General features: G+C 35.6%; 1 protein-coding gene across 2 annotated transcripts; it reads left to right on the top strand.

The window, feature by feature from the left end:
- The first annotated feature begins 653 nt into the window (after positions 1–653).
- Positions 654–26,237, top strand: GPRC5A (G protein-coupled receptor class C group 5 member A). 2 transcript variants are annotated; one of them, XM_074194551.1, is made up of 4 exons: positions 658–1,417; positions 21,967–22,904; positions 24,839–24,897; positions 25,380–26,237. In XM_074194551.1, the coding sequence occupies exons 2-4, from the start codon at positions 21,986–21,988 to the stop codon at positions 25,470–25,472; spliced, it is 1,071 nt and encodes a 356-aa protein (XP_074050652.1). In that variant the 5' UTR covers positions 658–1,417; positions 21,967–21,985; the 3' UTR covers positions 25,473–26,237. The 2 variants fall into 2 exon arrangements, with proteins under 2 accessions (XP_074050653.1, XP_074050652.1); XM_074194552.1 differs by lacking the exon at positions 24,839–24,897 and having other exon boundaries at positions 654–1,417.
- Positions 26,238–27,635: the final 1,398 nt, after the last annotated feature.

Below are 27,635 nucleotides of genomic sequence, written 5' to 3'. Positions count from 1 at the left end.
CTTCAACTCATTTTACAAGCAAATAGGGTTAAGTAATTTGCTAAGGGACACACACATGTCTAAGTGTCTGTGGTCTGATTTGAACTCAGTCCCATAGTCCACCCTTTTCACAATGACTTGGTTTGAAACTTGTCAAATTACCTTCTAAAACCTATGAATGCAGCACCTATGGCAGTTTAGTCCCCTGGTCGTTTAGTAACCTGTTTCCTTCCTATGCTGTTCTATTTGCTCCAGTTCATGTTCTGGCCACAAAGTAGAATGTAAGCTCATCTGGGGCAGGACAATTTTGGTTGTTTTTTTTGTTGTTGTTGTTGGGGGGGGGGGGGGCTTTATATCCTTAGAATCTAGCCCGGTGCCTAGTTATATAGAAACTACTCAAATATTTGGGCAAATTGAATTGAAGGATAAACAAAGCATCTCACTGATAAGATTGTCTTTGTTCACTGTTGGCTCCAGAGAATAAAGAGAGGGCAGCCACTTGTTCTCATCCTCAGCATTCCTCTGGCTTTCATTCAAGTGCAGGTGGAGGGAGAGCTGGAGGGAAAGGATGGGCCAGGCCACAGGGAAAAGTGGGAGCCGCCAGCCTGTCGGTGCCAAGAAAGACTGTATACGTGGGAGGAATAAGCACTAAGGGCAGAGGTTTTTCCATCCTAGTTCCAGAGGATCGGTTGAAGATTGAATAAATTCTTCACCACTCCCCCACCTAAAAGTCGGATGACCCCTCCCTCCCTCCGCTCCATTGAATTTAGAGGACCATCTAGATGTTCAGCACCTCTACCTCTTTGAATCCCCGAACAGGACGATGCCTGGGTGACAACTTGCGGATTGTGTTTGTGCAGTATCTGCGGGGTCCCGTCTCGCGGCTGAAGGGTGAAAGCTGCAGCCTCGGGAAGTGTGTAGGAAGGGCCTCACTGGCTGTGACTGACTGGAGGGTTTCACTGGCTCGTTCCTTGCCTAGTTATAAGTGAGCTGAGAAGGAGACTTGCTATGTATGTGCAGGTTGGCTCCAGGACCTCACTCTTTTACTTCCTTAGTGACGGGCGGTCAGAGGAAGGGAGACCGTCTGATGAATCGCATTTGATTCAACTGGGCTGGGAAAGAATAAGGTTCCATCCCCACCCTTTCGGGGGTGACTGTGCAGCTTACGTCAGGAAGTTTTGAGTTCATTTTCTGGCACTAGGACTTTATTTTCCTAACAGCATGAAGACTGTGGAACTGGAGTAGGCGTGTCTGCCTCCCCCCACCCCTTATATTTGTCCTCTCCTCCCCGCCCCCTTCCGTCTTGAACTCATTTATAACTGTTCCTGAGGTCAAGTGCAGGATTACTGTCCCAGAGCCCAAGGCGAGAGCTAACGTTTCTGGAAGGAGCAGGCAAATTTACGGTTCTCAAACTTCAAGTGACTTCCCAGAGCCAAAGGTAAGTCAAGTCCACCCGGGCCAACACCAACCCCCTCTTCTAACTAGAATTAAATAATAGCCTGGGGCTTAAGATAGAGTATCAGGATGTTAATGGGGGCCCTGGGAGGGACTACAGAAAATGAGGGGAGAAATCACTGTAATGTGATAGGTCCCGCAGGGTGAAAAAAACTTTTAAGGAAAGAATTTGGCTGATTTCAGCTTAGATTTTTTTTTTGACTGGACTTTCAAGACTAATACAGAAGCAGGGTAAAAAAACAAAACACTATAACTAGGGTTCTGATTTCCGCTCGGACTCAGGCTAGGCAGTTCTGAGTATGAAACAAGAAACCTAGACCCCAAGAGCATTAACTTTGGTCAAGGGACAAGGTCTTTTTTTTTTTGTCACCTTTTTGGATTTTAAACTCCTAGCTTCCTGGGAAGTGGAGATTTTCTGGTGGTGGATAGAGGAGATGGAATAGGGGTGGTCGTTGCTTTCTTTACATTTAACTTTTTTCTTCTTTTCCCCAATAAGTTTTCCAGTAAACTATAATCTTCAGTGTGTTCCCCTTAATTTACTTTTTCATCCTGATTATCTGTAGTTTGAGTAATAGATACCAGAGGATGGATATCCAATTTTGATAATATAAATGTCCTGATATAAAAGTGGACTATTGTACGCTTAGTTCCTCATCTTTTATTTCTGTTCCCGTTGGGTGATAGAAATAAGGACAATCTTTATTTAGGGATGACAATCAGACTGGATTGGGGAGAGGAGAGCAAACAAATTTAGCTGTAGATAATAATGTGTAATATTATAATTCATATTCCATGCTGTTATTACTGTCTAAACAGTGATTTCAATGAACTGATTATCTGCTAATAACTGGAAATGCTCTGATTAGTTGCCATTACTAGCTAATTAAAGTCAACCTGAAGACATCCCTAGGAAAAGTTCCTGAGAGAGGGGCTCTGTTTCATATCGAAGAATGGCGTTCCTTTCCAGATCTGTGTTTCAACAAATCACCTGTCTCTGCAGAGGACTAGTATAAATCATCTCTTATGAGTGGAACTTTTGAAAGCTATATATAGGCGTAGTAATTTGTTGAGGGGAATATTCTCATCACTCCAAATTCTCTTTCTAGGAGTGCTAGAAAGGGACAGAGTCAGAATGGATTCTATTTACTAGAGGATTTAGCTTTCTGAAGCTATTAGAGCCCCACCCTTCAGGTGTGTGTGTTGGCTGTAGCCTTCTGTGGTGGAGAGAGGTAAGGGACACAAGCTGATTCCTTGGGTACATAAAAAGTCCCTCCCAGGGGTGTGTAAACCTATAGAGTTCCTTAGTACCCAAACAGGGGACCTGGCCAAGGAAGAGTTGAATAAACTAGGAGTTCGATGAAAAAGCCCTGGTCTGTGAATCAAGAAAATCCACGGATTTATCTTGGCAAAGATATTTGAGTGGTTTGCCATTTTCATCGCCAGTGGATTAAGGCAGTCAGAACTTAAATGACTTGCCTAGGATCACACAGTCAGTGAGTGTCTGAGACTGGATTTGAAATCAGGTCTTCCAGAAATTGAGAACTAGCAATCTATTCATTGAGTCATCTAACTGCCTCGATTAGCTCTATGATTTTGGGCAATTCACTTGGGTTCACTAGGCTTGGTTTTTCCTTCTCTGGAAAATGGACTATTTGATTAGATCAAAGAGTGGGAAGTCAAATCGAGACCAGACTAGATTGAAATATTTTTGGGAAATGTTTAACAAAATAAATAAAAACACAGTGCAACATAGATAATGTTAATTTATAGTTTTCTAAATCACTATCTTTCCTACAGGAATCTTTTTCTATAGGAGTTTTTCACCCCTGGATTAGATGACCTTCATGGACACTTTCAGCTCTAATTATTTGAATATGATAATTCTATTGTCCTTTGCTGCCCAAGGTACAGACCCAAGCCAAAAAAGTTTCTAGAACTAGATTCACACAGCCTGGTTCCAAAGGGAGGGGAAATCAGACATTTTTCTTCCTACTCTCTCACTCATTATATCCCCATCCCATAGTGGAGCTTTTGGGAAAATCTTTTAAAAAAAATTTTACACTGAGACTCACTCCCCTTAAAGGGATTAAAAGCATCCCTTCTAGAAAAATTACTCAGTGAGTAAAGTAGATGTCAGATACAGGAGAGCTCAACTACAAGAGAATTGCTTAAATGAAGGAAAGCTCACAAACATGTATCAAATTCATTATTTTAAGCACTTTGAGGAATTGCTATTTTATATCACCTCAGATTTGCATTGTCTTACTTAGTAAAGTATGAATTTTCTGGCAAGCCAGGGCATAGTTCGAGATTTAGCCTCCTGTGCAGAATTTTCCTGAAGATTTTTTTCTGGCAGTGTTTTGTCTTTGAGAAGAGACACAATTGTAGGAATCTATTTCTGATGCTCACTGGTCTCAGTTTGAGGAATCTTAGTTTGAGAATCCAAGAGGGTCTATTGCTTCTGGTTTCTAGTATGAAGGAAAAGTGGAGTGGTCTTTGAGTTCTCATTTTGGAATTTTGGACTGATGGATGGTTACTTCAGAATTCCCAGGCAGAGGGGCAATATCACAGTGCTGGGGCAAAGTAGCTATAGGATGTGCTAGTAGTAGACACAACGGTGCTTTACAAATATTTGCTGAATAGTCATAATGGATAAGAGAGTGACTGTGGGAATGATGGGTTGTGTAAGAATGACCCTGTAATTGATTTTATCTCCATGATTCTCTGTAGGCTACTTGCTCATAGAAATGAGATTTAAAGGTAAAGAGACTTTTGAGTTCATCTAGTCTAACCCTCCTCATTTTACATTTGAAGAAACTGAGGTCAGAGAAATATTTGTCACACAAATATTAAGTACACAAGAGTCAGATTCCAGCCTATATCTTTCTGACTTCATAGTCTGCCAGAAGCTAGGTAATGAGTGTATTGAATAGAGAGCTGGGTCTTGAGCCTGAGAGAAGGAAGTACAAATTCTGCCCCAGATAGTAACTAGCTATGTGTTCTTGGATAAGTCACTTAACTGTTCTCTGCCTCAATTTCTTTATTTATAAAATTGGAACAGTAATAGCACCTACTTCTCAGAGTGGTTGTATGAAAATGAGCTAATATTTGCAAAGTACTTAGCACAGTGCTTAGCACACTCCTTCCCTTCCTTCCTTTCTCTTTCCTTCCTTCCTTCCTTCCTTCCTTCCTTCCTTCCTTCCTTCCTTCCTTCCTTCCTTCCTTCCTTCCTTCCTTCCATCCTTCCTTTTTTTCCTTTAATCACAATTCCTCATTGACTAAAACTTCACTTTCATGGTGAGATTTTGATATAGTATATCAAATTTAGAAGAGCAATTATTAAAACTTAATAGAAACACTTGATAGCCTTTAAATATGCCTGCATATTCTTACCTTTTCATTTTTAATTGCAACTAACGATTTTCTTTGTCAATCACTTCATGAATTAAGGGCATATTGTCAATCCCAGGTTCATAAAATGAAGTGGAAGCTAGTTTCTAATGGAGAGCTTGAACTGGTTTGAAAGGTTTAATCACTGATTTCTCTCCTAATGCTTTCCAGGATAATAAAGTCCATATTAGGTTGTTCGAGTTCTGATGAGGTTGGCAGTTAACTGTGAGTGACAGGTCATTTTCTTACAAGTGATAAATGAAGCAATTTAATCCTCAATTTTTTATTAGTTGCCTTTGTGAATTAGTATTTATGTCATTACATTTTTGATAGACTGTGTTCTTATAGGATTTTCTCTGGATACTTCCCATCTTTGGATTCCCAATTTTCCAATGTCAGTTTTGCACTCAGAGAACTTTCCCCTAAGATAAAGCAAGAGAAAGGGTTAGGTTAGCATCCAGGATGTGAACACCTGGTGTCTTCCTGAGGACCTGTTACCAGCACAATTGATAATATTTAGTATGGGCCTATCATGATTGCAGCAAGAGAAAGAACCAGTTCTGGATTTGGGATTGTGCAAAAAGAAGGAATTAGAAAAGAGGGTAAGTCCAAAACCAAGTCCAATCACTGGGAGATTAAGTAAAAGCTCAGGAATTTCTTCAGAGGGCATAGATCTCATGTCTAGGAACAAGCAGGACCAGTCCAACCCATGTGTCAGAATCTGAAACTACAGAGTCTAACCCAACCACAAAAGGCCCAATCCTGAAAATGAGATGGGAGATATGAGTAAACAGAAGAAGACACTAAATACAATGTAGATTGAGAGAAATCCAAGAAGTTAACCTTGAAAAATAGAGTTATGTTAAGTCTAAATAGGACTTCAGAGAAGAGAATGGTTTAGTCACAAAGACTACAGGGGTATTTTGAAGAAATGAAGCAAGAAATACAAACTATAAAGTGAAATGAAATTACATTTATGGAGAAAAGAATAAGGAGAATTAATAGCTTAGAATAGAAGGTGAGAAACTTTATCCAAGAATTAGACTGCTAGATAATTAGAATAAAACAAAGAGCAATGACTGCATAAGACAACAAGAATTACTAAAGTACAAAGGTTTAAAAAATGGAAGAAAATATAAAATAAAGACTATAAAAATATCTTAACTGGAAAACAAGTAAAAAAAGAGATAACCTTAGAATCAACCTGAAAATCATGATTTTAAAAAATGTCTGATATCCCATATTTCAAAACTTATAAATGAGAATTGACCATTATCTTTTAGGACCAAAGGGCAATGTGAAAATAGATACAATCCACCAGTTACCTAAAAGAACCTTTCAAATGAAAACTCTCAGGAATGACATGGTCAAAATCCAGAGTTCCCAGGTCAGAAAAAATTCTATAAGTAGCCAAAAAGAAAAAAGAAAAAAAAAGAATTTAAGGACTTAGGAACTAGACATAGACAAGGTCACCTAAGACTTAGCAGCAACCATGATAAAGAAAAAAGATATTGCAATGTGAGAGGAAAAAGGTATAAAAGGGTAAGGTGGTAGGAAATACATAATTAACAATCATAATGATGAAAGTGAATAGGATGAACTTATTCATGGAAGACAATGGATTAGAAAACAGAACCCAGCATGTTTGTAAAAAACACAGATGAAACAGAGAGATTCACAAAGAATTAAAATTACGGATTGAAACAAAGTCTATTGTGCTTTAATTGAATATAAAAAATGGGGTGGCAATCATGCTCTCAGATAAGGCAACAATAAAAATAGGCTTGATTAAAAGATAAATGGAGAGACTATATTCCAATGAACAATGCACTACAGATAATGAATCAGTACAAACTCTCAATATTTAGGTACTAAATGGCAAAAAATTTAAAGGGAAAGTTAATCACATTACAGGGAGAAATAGTATAAATATAATAGTAAGTGCTTCAGTTTACTGCTTTCAAATCTAGATTCCAATGAGATAAACAGAGAAAGAATTTTAGGAAACTTAAGATATGCTAAATCTTTGATTATTTTTGAATGAGTGCAGATAGTAGTAAACGACTTCATGTGCTATGTATGGTACTTTACCAAACAAACAAATATAGCTCAGCTAGGTGGTACAGTGGATAGAGCACTGACTTTGGAGTCAGGTGGAGGGGGTTTGAATCTAGCCTCAGACATTTACTAGCTATGTGACCTCGGGCAAGTCACTTAACCCTGATTGCCTTGCACCCCTGGCCATCTCCAGTCCTCCTGATTCATATCTGTCCACTGGATCCAGGTGACTCTTGAGGAGAAAATGAGGCTGATGACTTAGCACTATCCCACTCCACCCCCTACTCAAATCCAATTCATGTGCTTGTCATGGCATCACTTCCCTGTCGTGGTCTTCTTTGGGAATGAAGAACAAACATTACAGCAAACAAATATAGAAAAGCAGTAATATCATAAATAAAAGCATTTAAAGAAAGGGTTAAATATTAGAGACTAAGTTACTCAATTCCAAAAGAACCAATCATAAAAAACTCAGAAAATATCAGCAAAGAAAATGACTACAATGGACAACATGCTAAAACATTTTGGATGCAGTCAAAGCAGTTTAGGGAAAAATATTTCTTTCATCAACTAAAAGAGAAGGAATGGATCAATAAATTGTTCATGCAACTGAAAAATCATTAGAAAACAAATATATCAAAACCTCTAGCTTGAAAATTAAATGCCTTATTTCTGAAAACCAAAGAAGAAATGAGCAAAATTGAACACAAAAACTAAATAAATGAAACAAAGAAATAAAGTATATAATTAGTTTAATTTTAAAATGAAGAGGAGGAAAATCTAATACTAAAAAAATTCACAACAGGAGAAAGGAGTCAGGAGGATCTGAGTTCAAATTTCATCTCATAAACTGTAAGACCTTGTAGCTGTAAGACCTTGAACAAATCACTTATCCCTGATGCTTCATATCCAGCACCATCTCCAATAGTCTTGATTCCTATCTGGCCACTGGACTCAGATGGTTCTGGAAGAGAAGGTGAGGCAGGTAACAGCAGAGTATTCCTTCAAGTCAAATCCAGTTTCCTTATTTTTCATGGCATCACCTCCCTGATGTCCTGGTCTTTTTCCAGAAGGAAGTACAAACATCATCAGACACTTGATAAATATTGATTGAATTGGATTGGCTTGATTTACAATTGAATCTTGTCAAACATTCAAGGAATAAATTCCAGTATTATTTAACCATTTGCAAAAAGAGGAAAATAGTTACTATGATATAACTATATCTAAATCTTGGAGAAACAAAACAGAGAAAGAAAACTCTAGAGCAATATTCCCTAATAAATATCAAAGCAAAAACTTTAAATAAATATTAATAATAGTCTCACTAGGTTATAACAACATATTCATACAATATAACAATGAACAAGTTAGGTTTATCTGATGAATGTAAGGATGATTTGATATAAGGAAATTTATAAGTGTAATAGATAATATTAACAACAAAAAAATTGAGAGACATGATTATTTCAATAGATGTTGAAAAAGCTTGAACAAAATCCAATTCTCATATTAAAAATAGCACAAAGATAGGACTAAATGGATTTTTTCTTTATATGGCAGACAGCATCTATCTTTCTAAAATTAATAACCAATATTAAATGTACGAGAGAAAGACTAGAGCCCTTTCCAAAAGATCAAAGTTAAAGCAAGGATAATTATTATATCACTATTACTTACTATAGGGATAGAATTACTAGCTATAAAAAAGGAAAGAAATTTAGGGAATAAACAAAGTATCAGAACAAGAACCATTCTTCAACAGATAAATAGTCAAAGAATATATTTTTTTTAAGTTTTTGCAAGGCAAACAGGGTTAAGTGGCTTGCCCAAGGCCACACAGCTAGGTAATTATTAAGTGTCTGAGACCGGATTTGAACCCAGGTACTCCTGACTCCGGGGTTGGTACTTTATCCACTACACCACGTAGCCACCCCTAAAGGATATTTTTCAAAGAAAATAATATATGATATCAATAACTACATGAAAGTATATTCTAAATTACTAATCATCAGAAAACTGTAAATTCAAACAACTTTAAGGTTCTACCTCACACACATCAGATTAGCAAAGACAAGACTATTACAGTTGTTGGAAGGATTGTAGGAATGGACAGAGAGAGAGAGATGATGGACTCAGAATATAGAATTAGACAACCCATTTTTAGACATGATCAATTTGAGAACTTGTCTTTTTGAGTATGCATATTTGTCATAATTGTTTTGTTTTTCTTTTTTCTTTTCAATGAAAGGTAAAAAGGGGGCCAGCAATAGTTTGCAAAAAAAAAAGAGGAAAAAAGAAAAAGAAAGAAAGAAAAGAGGGTCATTGAAATATTTTAAATGCACAGAGAATAGAAAGTCAGGAAAGAAATAAAAAGTATTTTGAAAATTTTGAATATTGAATGTTAAATTATTATATAGTTTAATGGGAAAAGTAAGTCATATTTATGAACAAATTAAGATTTTATGCACAATTATCTTTTTTTGTTCCACTTTATAAATGTAAATGCTAATTTTATTTGATAGTTATCAATAATAGCAAAGTAAATAAATAATAAATAATATATTACCATAAAAAGTCTAGGTGAGCAATCATGCTAATCTATGATGTTGACAGACATTAGTACATATTATATCAATATTTTATGTTAGACAAATATTAAAACAATTTTAGACTCAGTATTGATATTTTGCTACCTCCTTCCCTCCCTATACCTTTAGGCCAGTTTTCTTTACATTTCTCTTTTTGTCTCTCTTCCCTACAATTCAATTAAACAATTATTGTTAAGTATTTAGCATGTGTATGTAACACATTAATGTTGGTGCTAGGTGCTAAGGACACAATAACCCCCTCTGACCCCCCAAAAACACCCAACCCAAACACACCCTTCTCTCAAGTAGCACAAATTATCTTGGGGAGAAGGATGGAGGGGGAATACAACATATATACATGTAATTTGAATAGAAAAGATCAGAAAAGGCTTTGTCTGGAGCAGCTGAACTGAGTCTGGGAGGAAAGGAAAGTTTTTAAGAGGTTTAGATAAGGATGAGATTCATTCAAGGTCTGTGGGAAGTAAACTGGAAATAGAATACTGAGTGGGAAGAACTGTTTGTAGGTCAGTGTGGCAGAAGCATGGAGTGCATGAAGGGAAATGATATGAAATACATGTGGAAATGTAGATTGTTGAGTCAGATTGTAGAGTCTGAGAGACAATAGGCAATAATCTATCAATTTTTAACAGGGGAGTGATATGGTCTGTTCTATGTCTTAGGAAAATTATTTTTTAAAATAGTATTTTATTAGCATTCATTTTTAATTGAAATTTTATTTTGTTTTTCTAATTATATGCTATGATAGTTTTTCAGTGTTTATCCCTTTGCAAATTTATGAGTTACACATTTTTTTCCTCCACCCTTCCTTTCTTCCCTCCTCCTCATGACAGTGAACAGTGTGGTAAAAGTTGCACGTGTACATTTGTGTTTAACATATTTAATATTAGTCATTTTGTGTTAGATGTAATACAACTAAGGGGGAAAAAAGAAAACTATGAGATAGGAAGGAAAAAAAAGAGAAGTTTTAAAAAAAAGTGACGATAGTTTTATTCAGATTTCATGGTTTTTTTTCCCCTTCTGGATGTGTCCTTAGCACATCATCTCTCAGGGTTGTTTTTGATCTCTGAATTGCTGAGAGGAACTACATACATTAGAGTTAATCATTTTACAATGTTGTTAATGTGTACAATGTTTTTTTGATTCCTTGTTCCCTTCATTCAACACCAGTTCATGCAATTCTTTCCATTTGGCATTCATTTTTACAAGATTTTGAATTCTAACCTTTTTTTCCCCCTCCTTCCTTCACTCCTCTCCCTGATTCTGAAAATGGTAGATAGTTTGATATGTTTTTATATGTTCTATCATGGAAAAATGTCCATATTAATTTTAGTTGTGGAAGAAGAAATAGATCAAAAGGAAAAGAAAACATGAGTAAGAATAAAATACTTAAAAACTATGCTTCAATCTGCTTCCAGTGTTCATCAATTCTTTATCTGGATATGGAAAGACAGAAAATTTTGATAAAGATAGGAAACTCAGAGTTTGGGATGATAGAGGATGCACAATTATGAATGGTGATAAGATATAAGGCATGATTATTTTAAAGGTTACTGAAGTAGAGAGAAAATGTGAATCTCATAAATTAAGGAGTTTTGTTCAGATTTCAAATAGATGACCAAATTCATGTCTGGGCATCATTAAATGAAGGATATTGACAGACCAGAGAATAACTAGAGGAAGGCCATCAGGATTGTGAAAGGATTGGAGTCCATGTTGTCAGAGGATCAGCTGAAGAAACTGGGGATATTTAAATTTGGAAAAGAGAATTAGTGGGAATATGAGTGCCATCTTCCAGGATTTGGATGACTGTCATGAGTTAGAGGGTTTATGGATTTTGGCTTGGTTATAGAGGATAGAAAAAGGAGCTTTGGGTAGAAAACACAGAGAAGTAAATTCAGATTCGATGTAAGGAAAAACATCCTAATGTTTAGAATTGTTCATACAGAATTAGTTACTTCTTTAGGTCATGGGTTCCCTGTAACTGGAGCTCTGTGTGATCGATTCTTGGATATTTTGTCGAGTATTTGCTTGATCAGATGTGGATAGGATTACAAGCACTCTGAAGTTATTGCTAATTTTCATATTTTGTGATGAATTGAAAGGGCGTGGCATTAGAGGGGAACATTGATATGTATATAGATGGAGACCTCTAAGAATAAGGACAAGGGGTGCTATGGAAAGGAAGATTGAGTCAAGTACTGAAGTTCTTAAGAAAGGAGAGAGACTTGCAGGTTGATAGATTAGTGCAATTAGGTTCTGGGTTGGGTGATTCAGAATGATAAACAGAATTTGAAAAAGGAGAAGTTGCTGATGGTTGAAAGTATAAGGGAAGTCTGAAAGCAATAGTAAATAATAGTATATGCCTACTCATGTCTGCTTAATATTTTAGAGGACATGAGAGAAGGGGCACAAAGAATTAAAGGTTACCAATGGATTCAGTGCCTATTGGAGGAGCAAGATTTCTGTGTGTAGAAGTTGGAAAACAGTGTGAGAGGAAGAGGTATAGGAAGAAAGGGGATTTGTTAGTAATAGAATAGAGTTCCAGAAGCCTAATGGAAAGAGGAAACTATGACTCAGGTAAATTGGGATGAGAGAGTGGGGAGTAGTAAACAAATTCAATCATGGTGACTAAGGAGGATAGAGATAGACATAACCTGGCTTCCAACTGAGCCTGAGGTATTTTGTATGCTGCTGTATTTGAAAAGGACATATAACTCCCATTTGAAGTGAAGAATGATGATCTGATGTTGTGGATTTGTGTAAGGGGGAAGGCATACCCATGATGCTAGGTATTCAAACCAAGACTTCCCAAGAGGAAATTATAGCCTGATTTCTAGCTTGCCTCCCTAGAGTCTGTGGAGACTATGTTCATTTGGGTAAATTCGGGGCTTTTTTTTTTTTTTTTGGTTTGAACATTACATTTTCCCATCAATTAGGAGTTATAACACCTCTCTGTAAGCTCAGGACAGTTTTGCAAAAAATGTCTCAAGAGAGGTTGGAGACCCTTCTATATTACTAACAACAAGATGGAATTTGAGTAGGACTGCTACCCTCTTGTAGTCTATGATGATCAAAGCCAGCATCATTGTTTTTCCTCTCAATAAAATGATCATTTATTAAGTACCATTTCTTAAGAATCACTCATTAAGGCACTATTGTGGGTTTCAAAACTAAAAAAGAAAAATATTTCCTGTACTCAAGGAATACTCAATAAGGTTCTTAAATCTATCTCTAAACACCAAACAGCAGGAAGAATAGGTCGAATCATCTGGTATGGTTATCAGGTTGTCAGAGGTTTAACTGAACTCAGATCAGGTGCACAATTTCACTGACCTCATCTCAAAATGACATGTACTCAGTAAATGTATCTTTCATGATACATCTGGTGTTTGAACCTTCATTCTTTTGAGTCTCCCTTTTTTCTTATGCCAGAACTCCTAGCTTTCGAAAACTCTTTTATAATATTTCTCATTGTCACCTTAAGGTTTCTAAGCATTTTCTTTCCAATAACCTTGCTCTAGTATGTAGGATTTGTCCTATTATTCCAATTTTGAAGATGAGGAAACTGAGATTTCAGAAGGATGAGAGTGACTTGTCCATATTTGCAGATCAAAGCTGATATTTCAGTTGATAAACCTGATACAAGGTTTGAAACCTTCTTCTCACGGGGGCCCTCTTCAACGATTCTTTTTATAAAAATTTTCATCCATTTGTATATGCATATTTCAAAGTTACAAAATTTCCCTCTACCCTCCCTTCCCACCCACCTCCCCTCAGTAGGGAATGGTTAGGTTAGAGTTTTACACACATATTTTGTTAAATCTATTTACCAGTTAGTAATTTTTGGCATGAGGAATTAGGATTAAGGGAAAGAGATACATAAGATATACTTTTTATAAAGTGTTATAGTTTATGGTGCTCTGGACTTAGAGTCAGGAGACCTGTGTTTAAATTCAATTCAGGTACTTACCAGCTACATGATCATAGGCAAATCACTTATTTTTTTCATTCTTAATTACTTTTTCCCCATTATTAATAATTATTACCTTTCACAACTATTGTGAATAAATGACTTGTAAACCTTTAAGCATAGAGGTTAGAGAAGAGCAAGTAAGTTTAGTTCAGCTGAAACATAAAATATAAAATAAGGATGAAATAAGACTTGAAACTAAGAAGGAACTGGATCATGATAGGTTTTAAATATTACACAAAGAAGCTTGTATTTTTCCAAAAAGAAAAAAGAGAAACTACAAAAGAAAAGTCTTTGAGCAGTTAAGAAAATTATTTTGCCATAGAATAGAGGATGGATTGGATCAGGAAGCAGAAAAATTTTATAATAATTCAAAAAAGGGATATGGGCAGTCTGAACTAGGGTTTGTTCCATGCATAGAGAACAGAGTAGGTGTAAAAGTTGTAGCCACAGAATCAAAAAATCTGACAATTAATTGGATATAGATAGGAGATTAGAAACTGGGAAGAATCAAAGCTGATTCCAGGGTTACAAGGATGATTCCAAGGCTGCTAATGTTAATAAAATAAAAAGAGATATTTAGATGAAAAGAATATTATATATATATATATATATATATATATATATATATATATATATAGAGAGAGAGAGAGAGAGAGAGAGAGAGAGAGAGAGTTAAAAAGTTCCACTTTGGATATAATGAATTTGAAATGCTTATGGATCATTGACTTTGAAATATATATATATATGTATATATATATATAATGCAATATACATATACATGTACACATGTGTACTTACAGTTAAAATAATGCATGTGTATACATACAAGATATGTATGTGTGTAATATATATATCTATATATCTATATATATATCTATATATACTTATATGGGTATGTTTTCTCTTTATTTATATGTAGCCTAAATTCCTTCCTAAACTCTAATTCATAATAAAAAATGCCTTCTTTACATTTCAGAGTCAATATCCTATGAGCATTTCAAATTTAATATGTCCAAAGTGTAATAATATTTTTCTCACTTAAAATCCCTCATCCATCCATCTATATATCTACCCCCCCCCCCATTTCTCTCTCTTAGCTCAGAATTAAAGCTCTGGGTTTACCCAGATTGGGGTTCATATATTCCTGGGAGTTTATCATCATTTTTCCTCCTTTCTCCAACATCAGAATTTAACTAACTCAGAATTTTCCTTGGGAATCATAATTTACTTATAGTATCTAAGTTTCCATAATAAAGAGACCTCAACTTCTGGGGAAAGTACCCAAGATAGCAAGACACTGAATATGGCCCAACAGAAAGGACTTGAACCTAAAACCTCACTTTTTCTTTCTGCTGTGGTGAACCCCATTTTCCCAAGGACCCCTCAGACTTATAGTACTCTCTTAATTTGACATCTTTAAAATTCTTGATTGTTAGAGAAAGAAGCAATCCTGCCCTCTTGAAAACTAAATTTCATGGGGCAGTTAGGTGGCACAGTAGATAGAGCACTGGCCCTGGAGTCAGGAGGACCTGAGTTCAAATATAACTTCAAACACTTAATAATTGCCTAGCAAGTCACTTAACCCCATTGCCTTAAATAAATAAAAAAATTTTAAAAATAATAAAGTTGAAAACTAAATTTCAGTCAGAGATCTATATACCCTTTCATATGTATAGTAGTATTTTGGGATTGAGACCACTACCAATGGAAAAACATCTCAAAAGCAAGAAATCCTCACTTGACTTAATTCCTGATATCAGTGAAGGACAAGGTTCATATCTGATTTTATATTCTGACTTTGTTCCTTGATGCCTCTTAATTTAAGCTTCTGTTGGTCCAAGATTTGGTCCTCTCTATGAATTCTCCTATTGTTTCACCATCATAGCTACTTTGCTGATGGAGCTTTCTTTAGATGGTAAGCTGTTTGAAGACAGGAACTATTTTTCTTTTTGCTTGTATAGCATCCATAGTGCTGATCCTAATGTCTAATATCCAGTAAATATATAATAAATATTTCTTGTCTGCCTGCTTGGAAATATTTTCTATCTATAAATTCTTTTCCCCCCGATCCCATTCCCACTCTACTTGGTCCCTTTAACTTCAGACAAAATTCCCAATGCTATTCTTTTCCTACTTGCCTGTTACTCCCCTTCCTCCACCTCATTCTGATTAGTGCAAGACTTCCTGGTTGAAGGCATGTTGTTGGTATGCTGATGGTAGAAGGGAGGGGGCTGTTTATAGAATCTTAAGATAGGGAGGGACCTTTGATGTCATTTAATCCAATTTTGTATGAACAAGCATCCCCTTTAAACTATTACCAATAAGAAGTTTGGAGACTAAGGAAATGGAGAATGTTTTTCCTGAGTCAACTATTTGCTCCTGAAAAAAGGTCTTATCCTTTGATAATGTGAAATGTGACTTCAGAATAACATAACTCGAAGAGCTTTTGGTTTATAGTCAGAACTTCCTTCTTACAACAATTTCTTTCAACAGTGAACAGGAAAAAAGTAAGAAGTCTGAAAGTTTATTCATGTATTGTGCATTGTGTAGGTAGGAATTAGAAACAGGATTCTGTTGTTTAAAATTAAAATAATACTAACAAAAAATACAGAGGCTTTAATAAAAAAATACCAGAATAGCTAATTAAGAGGAGTTATTATAATTTATGGTATTCAGTAGAGAAGCCAATAGGCCTGAAATGAAGTCTAGCTGTTTTTTTTTTATCAATGTGGTCTTATATTTAGTGAAAACTTAATAAGTATTTGTTGAATTAAATTTGGGGTTTTTTTTGCCCATGGAGCTTTGTAGTAATATCTATGATAAATTTGTATGAGAATTATATTACTCATCTTTTCTAGAACAACTGCACCCCATTCCCAATCCCTTCACTCTTGTTCTCATTTACTAGGGTTTTATCATCATGGACAATGAGAAACTAGGAAGGAATGAAAGTAATTTCTTGGGGGTATATGTATATATATATATATATACATATATATAGATAGATATAGATATATAGATAAGAGTTCTGCTTCAGAACTCTGATTCATATGGTCTGAATCAGATGAAAGAAATTAGACTATTTAATTGGTTCACTGTACTCTTTTCTCTTGGTGAATATTGCTACCTCCTTTCTTGATTATGGAGAAAAGGTAGAGTCTTGCAATTTTTTACTTGCTTTTGTTTTTGTTTTTTTCCTGAAAAAGAGAATGAGGGGCAGTTAGGTGGCCCAATGGAGTACAAGTTTTGGAGTCAGGAGGATATGTGTCCTCAGGCACTTAGCTGTGTGACTTCAATTAACCCTGATTGAATAAAAAAAATGTCTTTTACTAAAAAAGACAGAACAATATAAAAAGCCTATAATAAGAAAATAGTAGTAAATATGTAGAGAGTAAGAAAGTGTCTAGCTGCTCTTGATGAATTCAGGTCTCCAGACCTGATCAACAATATCCAAGGACACTGAAAGGTTTGTTGAATATGATTGCTAAACCATTATTATTGAAGATCTTTGAATGATCAAGAAGGTGCTAATACCTTAAAGAAAAAGTGTGGTACAGTGGAAAAAGTAATGAATTTATAGTCAGAGGACCTGGTTTTAAATTTACCTCTGTTAGACCTTAATATCTTCTTCTGTAAAATGAGATTTTTTGGACTAGATGGACTATAAAGTCCCTTTCAGTTCTAAATCTATGATCTTATGATACAAATTTTAGAAAATGGAAAAGAATAGTCTTGAATACCTGACAAAAATCTAGAAGGTATTATTTATTTATTTTTAATTTTAATTTTTAAATTCCCCTCCAGCTACCTGCAATAGCAAGTTGCAACATTTATTTCCAAAACTTTGAGTTCCAAATTCTCTCTCTTATTTCCACCCAGCTCCCCCATTGAGAAAGTAAGCTATTTGGTGTAGGTTAAAAAAATGGAATGACTACAATAGTCACATTGTAAAAGTAAATGGTACCCCATACCCCCACAAAAAAAGAGAAACCTCAAGAAAAATAAAGTGATACTTCAGTCTGCATTCAGCCACCATCAGCTCTGTCTTTGGGATGGAGAGCATTCTTTATCATCATTCCATCAGAGAAATTGCTTTGACATTTTTTTCCCCACAGTTTCTATATTTCCTTCAATCCCCACCCCCATTTTCTCTCTCTCATTTCATCCTGTCCCTTCTCAAAGGTGTTACTGCATATGACCACCCTTTTCCATGATCTCTCCCTTCTATCACCTACACCCCCTCCCTTTTCCTTGTCCCCTTTCTCCTATCCCTTTATCCCTTTTCTCTTCTATTTTCCTTTATGGTAAGATAGATCTCTATACCCAACTGAGTATATATATATATATATATATATATATATATATATATATATATATATATATATATATACTTTATTCCCTCGCTTGGTCACTTCTGATGAGAGCAAGGCTCACTCACTCCCCCTCACCTTCCCCCTCTTCCTCTCTACTGCAAAAGCTTTTTCTTGCCTCTTTTATGTAAAATAACTTATCCCATTTTACCTCTCCTTTCCCTTTCTCCCAATACATTCCTTTCTTCCCCATTAATTCTATTTTTCTAATGTCTTATACCTCCAAATTCAACTCTCTCCTGTGCCTAGTCTATATATGTTGCTTCTAACTGCCTTAATAAATAAGTTATCATGTGAGTTTATATATCTACACACACACACACACACACTATATATATATATATATATATATATATATAATATATATATGTATATAATATGAGTTACCATTATTGGCTACCCATGCAGAAATACAAGCAGTTCAACATCATTAAGTCCTTTTTGATTTGCCCTTCCCATCCATTCTCTCTCACCTGAGTCTTGTACTTGAAGATCAGATTTTCTGTTCAGTTCTATTTGTTTCATCAGGAAAGTTTGAAAGTTCCCTATTTCATTGAATGGCCATCTTTTTCCCAGTTTTGTTGGGTAGTTGATTCTTGGTTATAATTCAAGCTCTTTTACCTTTTGGAACATCATATTCTGGAGCTCTCAATGTGGAAACTGCTAAGTCTTGCGTTATTGTAACTACAGCTCCACAATATTTGAATTACTTCTTTCTGGCTTTTTTTCTCTTTGATTTGGGAGTTGTGAAATTTGGCTATAATATTCCTGTAAGTTTTCATTTGGGGATCTCTTCCAGGAAGTGATCAGTGAATTCTTTCAATTTCTATTTTACCCTCTGCTTCTAGGTTATCAGGGTAGTTTTCCTGAAGAATTTCTTGGAAAATGAAGTCTAGACAATTTTTTTTTTGGTCATGATTTTCAAAAATTTTTAAATTATCTCTCTGGATAATTTGGATTTGTTTTCCAGGTCAGTTGTTTTTCCAATGAGATATTTCACATTTTCTTCTAATTTTTCATTCTTTTTTTTTGTGCTCACCTAAGAAAAGAAAACTGTAATCACAAAAGTCAACAAATTTTAATAGAACAGGTCTTAATATATTGACATAATTTTCTTTTCTGATAGTATTACTTTATGAATAAGATAAGGAGGTTGCTATAGATACTATTTACCTATCTTTAAGAGGAGTATTTGGTGTAATCTAACTTGTTCTTCTTATGAATAAAATAGAGGAATGTGACTAAGTGTTAGTAGAGTTTTGTTCATTCAGAACAAGTTGAATGGTCAAAATCAAAGATTTCTGCTTTGATGATGACTTAGAAGTAGGTCTCTAGTAGAGTGCCATAAGAATCTATGTTTAGTTTTGTATTATTTAAGATTTTTCTCAACATCCTGGATAAAAGCAGAGAAGGAATGTTTACCAAGTTTACAGATGACAAAGTTGAAGAGATCACCAACACATCAAATGACAGTTTGTATCCAAACAAATCTTGGAAGGGTAAGATTTTGGGGCTGAACTTTGTTTGGAATAAATGTAAAGTCAAATACAAGTTAAAAAAAGACTTTGCCAGAATAAGAATTTGGAGGTGTGGTAGGACAATAGTTTGAAAAGTCTGAGTATTTGAGTAGACTGCATGTTCCATTTGTCTAGATGATTCTTCTTTTAGCTCTAAATCTGAGAAACTATGGCATTTGTTAACTTAGAACTATCCTCAAATGGAATGGGCTGCCATGATTCTAGGCTACAGGTAACATGAAGGTTTGATGATCACTTATTAACTCAGGGTTGGCTATAGAGTATGACTCCAAATATCCCACTTTTTTCAATATACTTTGAACAAGAATGTTTGGATTAGAGATGGAGGACTTTCATTTTTTACTGTATACCTGTGCCTCAATCTGCTTTATGAAACAAAATAGTAATCCACTCTTATGTAAAATTTAAAGTTACAAAGTATTTTATAAATCTTGTCTTATTTGATTTTCACAATGCCCCTGTTTACATTATTTCACCTGTTTTAAAGATGAGAAAACCAAGACTCAAATATTAAGTAACTTTTCCAGGGTGACAGTTAATGTCAGTTGTAACTCCAAAAAAATCATATATTTTTTAAAAAAATTAAAACCAGGTTTATTTCCACTATATCATGGTGTCTCTGGAATGCAAGTTACTCATTGGGTTATCTTTTGCTTTGGTAATAATAGGACCTGTATCAAATCCTGTCTCTTCACTATAAACTTAGCCTTGGACAAGTCAATTAACTTTTTTGGACCTTAGTTTCTTTATATGTACAATGAGGATTGGACTGGATGATCCTTGAAGTCCCTTCCAACTCTATTTCTATAGTTTTGTCGTGTTCCTTCTCTATGATTGTGAATCATATATAATTGTATATAGCATGGAATTCCCTTCTACCATTTTTTAGTTTTCATAGGGTTCTACTTACAAATCTTAAAGAATAAAAGCTTTAGGTTCCATAGGCAGCAGATGGGCTGCCAAGTGCTCAGATGTGAATAACTGGTCTGAGTTGAAATGTCTAAGAAAATACAGGGAGTATGGCAAATGTCTAAAATATGATATAGGACCTTAGCAGCTTAGGTGGGTGCCCAGAGGAGGCAAAAGGTTGAGAATGATTGGGAATGATGAAATAAATCAGATATTTCTTTCATTGTTTCCTGGAGATAATAACAATAAAAATATTTGCTGAATGAAATGTACCAAAAAAGTTATTAATCAAATTGTTTTCCTGAAATTTAGAGAATATATTGTTGAAAACATCTCAGTAATTTATGATTTAATCCATATTAACAGTGATTTTTTGGGAGTTTACAATACAATTTTATCAAATATTTAAAATAAAATAACATGAGCTATGCAAATTATTTTTAAAATGGAAAAAGAAGGGATCTTATAACCACTCATTCTAATAGACAAATATGATCTTGATTCCTGAATAAAGAAAAGAATGCATTGGAAGAAAACAATAGATTATTAAACAGTGATTTAAAAAAAAAGTTTGGATAGGATTTAATGGCATAGCAAAATTGGCACCAGGATTATCACCTTTAAAAGAGTTGGGGGTGTTGGTAGGACTCACAGTTTTGGTTGGAATATGTGATTTCCTCATTCCCAATGAGAACTCTCATTTAAGTCCCAAGTAAAACTCCATTTTTTTACTGGAAGTTTTCCCAAGTCCCTCTTCATTCTGGGACCTTTTCTCTGTTAATTATTTCCAATTTACCTTGTATACGGATTTCTTTGTATCTGTTGATTTCCATGTTGTTTCTCCCATTGAATTGTAAACTCCATAAGAGCAGGCATTGGTTTTTGCCTCTGTTTGTAATCCCAGTGCTTGCCTTGACACATTGTAAATGCTTAATAAATCTTATTAATTGATTGATGTTTCCTCTGCTAATGTGAATCATCAATTGTTCTCTAATTTATAGTCTTAAAAAGTTGCCTGGGAGTACTCAGAGGTTAAATTGTTTAAGGTTATATAGCCAGCACATGTCAAAGACAGAATTTAATAAACCCAGCTCTCCTTTAGTCTGCTTGTTTTTTAATTCACTATGCCTGTTTCCTTTATGTAGGTAGTCAAATAAAAGTAGCTGAAAACGTAGCCAGATGACTACTTCTTTGGATCCCAGGCTACTCCCTTAGTTATCAATCATTTCTTATGTTTCTCCTAGTGCTCCAGGTTTGTTGAGTTAAAGGTACATATAGGGGTGGCTAGGTGGCGTAGTGGATAAAGCACCGGCCTTGGAGTCAGGAGTACCTGGGTTCAAATGCAGTCTCAAGACACTTAATAATTACCTAGCTGTGTGGCCTTGGGCAAGCCACTTAACCCCATTTGCCTTGCAAAAACCTAAAAAAAAGGCACATATAATTAAATTTTGGATTCAAATAAATTAAAGAATGAGTCCTTTGATTTTAAGACATATAATGTATATACATAAGTTTATATATATAATATATAATGTAGTTTTACAGTTCAGCTAAGTGGATATAGATAAATATGAAATTTACTTCAATAAATTTGTCTGATTTATTATCTCTGATCTTTCTACCATTCTCATATATTTAACTGTGACTAATGACTGAATTTATTAATGTTTCATTCTGTCTAGGACTACTGTTTCAATCATCATGACTTCTTCCCCAGATGGATGCAGTAACCACATAAACTCAACATACTATAACCTTTGTGACAAAAGCAACCCATGGGGCATTATTTTAGAGACATTTGCAGCAGCTGGAGTTGTGACCTCAATTGCTTTCATGTTATCTCTTCTTATTCTCATCTGCAAGGTCCAAGACTCCAGTCGGAGAAAAATCATTCCTACCCAGTTTGTCTTTCTCCTGGGTGTGTTTGGCCTCTTTGGACTCACCTTTGCTTTCATCATCAAACTGAATGAGAAAACTGGTCCCACCCGTTTCTTTCTCTTTGGAGTCCTCTTTGCTCTCTGCTTCTCTTGTCTACTAGCCCATACATTCACTTTGGTCAAGTTGGTCCGAGGAAAGAAGCCCCTCTCATTACTAATGATTCTAGCCTTGGCCTTGGGCTTCAGCTTGATTCAGGACATCATTGCTGTTGAGTATGTTGTCATCACCATGAACAAGACCAATACTCATGTCTTTACTGAAATGCCAAGGAAACAACTCAATGAAGATTTTGTGATGCTGCTGATCTATGTCCTCTTTTTGATGGCTTTCACCTTCATCATGTCTGTATCTACCTTCTGTGGTTCCTTTACTGGTTGGAAGCGGCATGGTGCACACATCTATATGACCATGCTTTTCTCCATTGCCATCTGGGTGGCATGGATTACTTTGCTTTTACATGGAACTCTCGATTCAATTTGGAATGATACCATTCTCAGCACTGTTTTGGTTGCCAATGGCTGGGTCTTCCTATTAATGTACATTTTGCCTGAGTTTATACTCCTCACCAGGCAACGTAACCCAAGGGATTACCCCATGGAAGACAACTTTTGTAAACCTCAATTCCTGAAGCAGAGCTATGGTATGGAGAACAGAGCCTACCTGCAAGAGGAAATCACTCAAGGTAATGCATGGAAATTCACTCATTTAAATAGAATCTGAAAACTAGGGAAAACTCTCTCATTTTATAGATAAAGAAAATGGAGGCACAGACAATTCAAATGACTTGTCCAAAGTCACAAAGTTAGTAAAGTAGGAAAAAATCCAGGTATTTTGACTATCATTTCAGTATTCTTTTAACTGTACCATGCTTACCTCTCATATTTTTATAACTCTTTCATCATATCTGAATAACTCTATGGCACTTTAACATTTGATATCACAGCAACATGGGATGGAAAGTGGATATTATTATCTCAACTTGATAGAATTTTTAAAATTTCAGAGCTTACCTAGCTGTGTGACCTTGGGCAAGTCACTTAACCCCACTGCCTTGCAAAAACAAAAAATATATATATATAAAAGCTTCAGAGCTATGTAGAATTTTTCAGTTTATTACCATGTAGTCTTATATTATTTCCTCCCCATTCATGACAGAGAGGGAATAATCTTATTTCATCCTCCTAGCAATTCTATGAGGTATTCATATAATTATTATTAGTTCCAATTTACAGATAAGGAAAGAAAAACACAAGTAGTCCAAGTAATTAATCAAGATCACATGATTATTGTAACTGAAATGAGAATCTAAATGTTATTATTAGGTAGAGGCAACTAGGTGGTACAATGGAAAAATCCAGGACCTGGAGTCAGGAAGATTCATCTTGCTGAGTTCAAATTTGACCTTAGATATTTACTATTTGTATGATCCTGGAAAAAGTTGTTTAACCTTTTTGCCTCAGTTTCTCATCTGTAAAATAGTCTGGAGAAGGAAATGGCAACACTCTAGGACCCTTCTTAAGAAAATCCTCTCAAAAGGGTCATGACTGAAACAACAGAAAAAGGGAATTCAATCACTGAATTCTTGGAAGAAAGATAATGTATTCATAGAACTTTACATACATTTAGAGCCTGCCCTTGGCAGTATTAAAGTTTGGGGATATCTTGGGTTTGAAGGCTAATCATTTCTGGGACTAGAGGTTAAGACCTTTCAGGACAGACTAGATGGATCTGTTCTCAGTCACAAGTGGCTATGGCACCACAGCCCTGAGAAGCAATCCCTCCTGATTTACTTGTCAGGGTTATTGTGATTGCCTGACAATAACTTGGAACACTGATGAGACTAAGGCAAGGAGGGAAAAGGTGTATGTGCAGGGAGTGGAGGGAGTAGATCTTTCTTAAATCCTCACTCTTTTCAGTCTCCAGATGTTCATAGGCAGGTATGTTTTGGGGAATGGTTTACATTTTTAACTGAAATGCATATAGTACTATAGTATTTTCAACCCCTTAGTTTTTCATAAGTTTAGAACCTCTGCTTGCTACAGTGTACATAGAACAGGATTTTTAGTAAAAAGTTCAAAAGATTACTTTGCCCTTTTTTTGTTTTAAATATATTTTCTTTTTAATTTGTGGAATAAAACAAATATTTCTATAACAGAATATAATAAAAATATAATTGTACATGAAACTGCAAATCTATGTACAACTGACTGATCCTTATAAATATAGAACAAAGTAATCATGTAAATTTCTTTTCCCCCTTTATTCCCCTCCCTCCTGCACCCTAAAGATGGCCACTATTAGATACAAATATATATATATATATATTTGAATTTATTTTTCATTATTCTAATAATCCAGGAAAGTAAAAATGAGTAAAATCAATAGTGGTATTCGCTCACAGAGCTCTTCAGGAGAGTAATAACAATAATAATAATAATAATGATTGCTAACATTTATATACATTCAAAAACTTTGGAAAATTATTTTTGAAGACTTCCTTGGAGGAGGGACAATGCTAATATGAAAGGAAATCTTTGATTTGCCTTTCTGGCAGATGATGAGACTTTATGAAATTTGTTAGATGAATGTGTGATTTTTCTCTTCTTCCTCTTTCAGGCCCTGAAAGCCCTAGCAGTACACTCTATGCTCCATACTCTACCCATTTCCAACTGCAGGTAAATTGTTTCTGTTCTCTTCTTGGCCTGTGGCATTCAGGAAGACAGTTACTTCTTTTGCTAATTCAGATTTTGGGCTTAGAAAGCACAGGTAGGATTCTTTTTTTCAGCTAGGGACTGTGACTGGAAGGAAAGCTAGGGAAGAGGGAGCCCCAAGGGCTCTATGTTTGGTATTTTTTCCCCAATAAGTATTATCCAATAAGTATTATGCTCAGTGTTTCACAATTAAGATCTCATTTGATCCTCACAACAACCCTGAGAGGTAGGTGCTACTATTACCCTCCACACCCCCCTTTTACAGATGAGAAAAGTAAGGCAAATGGAGATTAAATGACTTGCCCAGGTTAACACAGCTAATGTCTGAGGTCAAATTTGAACTCAATTATTCCTGACTCTAGGCCTGACAATCTAACCACTGTAGCTATATCAGTTTACTAATAACAATGTAATTAGTTTATTAGTAACATTATTTCTTTTTTCAGAATCGGGACTCTCAAAAAGATTTCTCAATCCCACGACCCAAGACTCGCTCAAGCCCCTATGAAGATTACGGTGGAAGGAGAGATGGCAATTGATGTCATCATGCAAATTGAGAAGATGAAGCAAAACAGCAAAACGAGTTGAGGGTTTACAATGAAATGGGATAGCCCCAAATGTGCCAAGAAAACGAACTGAAAGTACTGAGGGCATGGGGAAAACCTTCTTCTGACCTAGTCCCAATTCTCTCCTAACTTTTGAAAAGAAGGGAGCAAACTAGGCTGATGTTCTGAGCAATGTTGCATATTTTTTCCCCTGGTCCTTACCCTAAAGTATTTTCTTTCAGAAGTAGTTTTTGCCAACTCAGGATTAGAACCTCCCAATGTCAGGCTGCCTTAATCTACCCCCTTGTCTTCCTCCAAATTCCCCCCCCCCCCAACCCCCTCAGTCTCAATTGGTATTTATCTTTCTCTGTGGTCACGATGGACTTTCCCTGCCACTCTAGATTTAGCAATCTTCATAGATCTGCCCAACTTACTAACCTCTTCTTTTCCCTGGTATTATTTCATAGACCAAACCTCCATTTGTTTGCCATTAAATTCTAAGTCTAAAGCTTTATCTGGAGTTCCCCTTCCAGATTTCCCATGCTTGGGAATGAACCTGATGCTCTTTTCTCAGAATTTGCTTTGTTTTGGAAGAAGAGCTGCAACACTGACCCTCATTCCTATACCTAGCTGTGTGTCCTCTGTGAATAGTATAATATTGCCTTTCCCCCTTTGTTCAGTAAATGTGTGGATGGTGTTTACTAATGTGGCAAACTTTCATTATGTAATAAACTATTCATTATTTCTAAAATGAAATAAGCAATAAAAGATGGGTTATTAACTGAAGGAATTTATTCTCCATCCCTTTCACAAACAGAATAAGTTGTGGGGATCATTTAGCATGGAAGCAAAAATAAGCTTCTGACACACTTTGGACAGGGACTTGAGGGAGTGAAGCTTTTACCTGATGGATCTGAACTTATCAGAGAAAGGCTGCATTTTTCTCCTCTTCCCACCCTCTTCCCTGTGAAATGATCAGAATGCTTCTTTCTGGGGAAGTGAGTAGCCAGGTTGTATAAAGTCAGCATAGTCATGATGATGCCATGCTTTTTAGGGAGAAGGAATCAAACTTTAGCTTAACCTCATATGAAGTTCTTCTTCCAATATACAGCTTTAATGTTTCTGGCTAAAAGGACTGAGGAGAAGAGAGATTAGGACTGGATAGGACACTGTCGGCAGTGTGTCTGGTATACATTTTTAGGTTCTATTGCTCCTTTATCACCATTCCTCTTACTGTAAGGTTATTTATGTCTAAGGAATTATTCAGGAGTTATCAGGAGGCCATTGTTTTAATAAGCTCATTCTTATGTAGCAAGTATTCTTTGGGAATAATATCCAAGAGCCAGGCTGATCACATCTCCCATCAAGATTCTAGGGGTATCCTTTCTCTAATGCTATTGACTCAACTTATTTTTCTGATTTTGATCCCTATAGCTCATTTTCATTTGATTATTTAGCATAAATTAGTTTTTAAAAAGGAATATTTATTTTGAGGCTATAGCAAGAACAAAAGTACAAATATTTGCTCCTCTACTTGGGGACATAGTCTCCCTTATATCACCTTGGTCTCTGGAAAAAAGAGGCCTCAAAATTAGCATCGTTTCAATATAGTATTACACCTGCCAAGTGCAAGTTCAGAAATGTTGTGAGTGTTGGTTGAGTCCTCATCACAGCTGCTGATGTGATGGGCTGAGCTTCTGAGGCTCTCATTTTTGTGATGTCAATGCTGAGCAGGTTGCAATGCCCAAAATAGATTCTAAATCCTGAACTCACATATTTCCAGATTTCCAGACTCCCAGAGGTTTGTTCTCCCGATCTTTAAAAATTTGGAAGGTCACAACCTTCAAATGCATGTCCTTAAATTAAAAAAGAAAACATTGAAGCAGGCAAGGGACTGAGGCCTGTAGTCATAGAGCAATGCTACTCCCACGACTCTTGATCAGGATCCCTTGCCATATCCATCAGGGTCTGAAGACAGAGGGTGGTCAAGTTTGTGGTGGTAGTTTGATACACTTGGTACATATTGCCTCAAAGTTTCTTGCTGCTTCTGCTAGACTGGCTAATCTACTCTGGAGATAGTAGGTAAATGGGAATAGCTGGCCCCTCTAGAGGAGCTTTGACTAGGATGATGGCTATGAGAACTGGTTTGAAAGCAAG

The sequence above is a fragment of the Macrotis lagotis genome, chromosome 7, assembly GCF_037893015.1.
Source record: "Macrotis lagotis isolate mMagLag1 chromosome 7, bilby.v1.9.chrom.fasta, whole genome shotgun sequence".
NCBI classification, from domain to species: Eukaryota; Metazoa; Chordata; class Mammalia; order Peramelemorphia; family Peramelidae; genus Macrotis; species Macrotis lagotis.
The sequence above is the reverse complement of the archived record's forward strand: the minus strand, read 5'-3'. Positions and strand labels throughout refer to the sequence as shown.

What these genes read in the sequence shown, in the direction of transcription:
- GPRC5A (XM_074194551.1), top strand. Translation starts at nt 21,986, where the DNA reads ATGACTTCTTCCCCAGATGGATGCAGTAACCACATAAACTCAACATAC. An exon ending in GCAAGAGGAAATCACTCAAG is followed by an intron (nt 22,905 to 24,838) that starts GTAATGCATGGA and finishes TTCCTCTTTCAG; the next exon opens with GCCCTGAAAGCCCTAGCAGT. An exon ending in CTACCCATTTCCAACTGCAG is followed by an intron (nt 24,898 to 25,379) that starts GTAAATTGTTTC and finishes TTCTTTTTTCAG; the next exon opens with AATCGGGACTCTCAAAAAGA.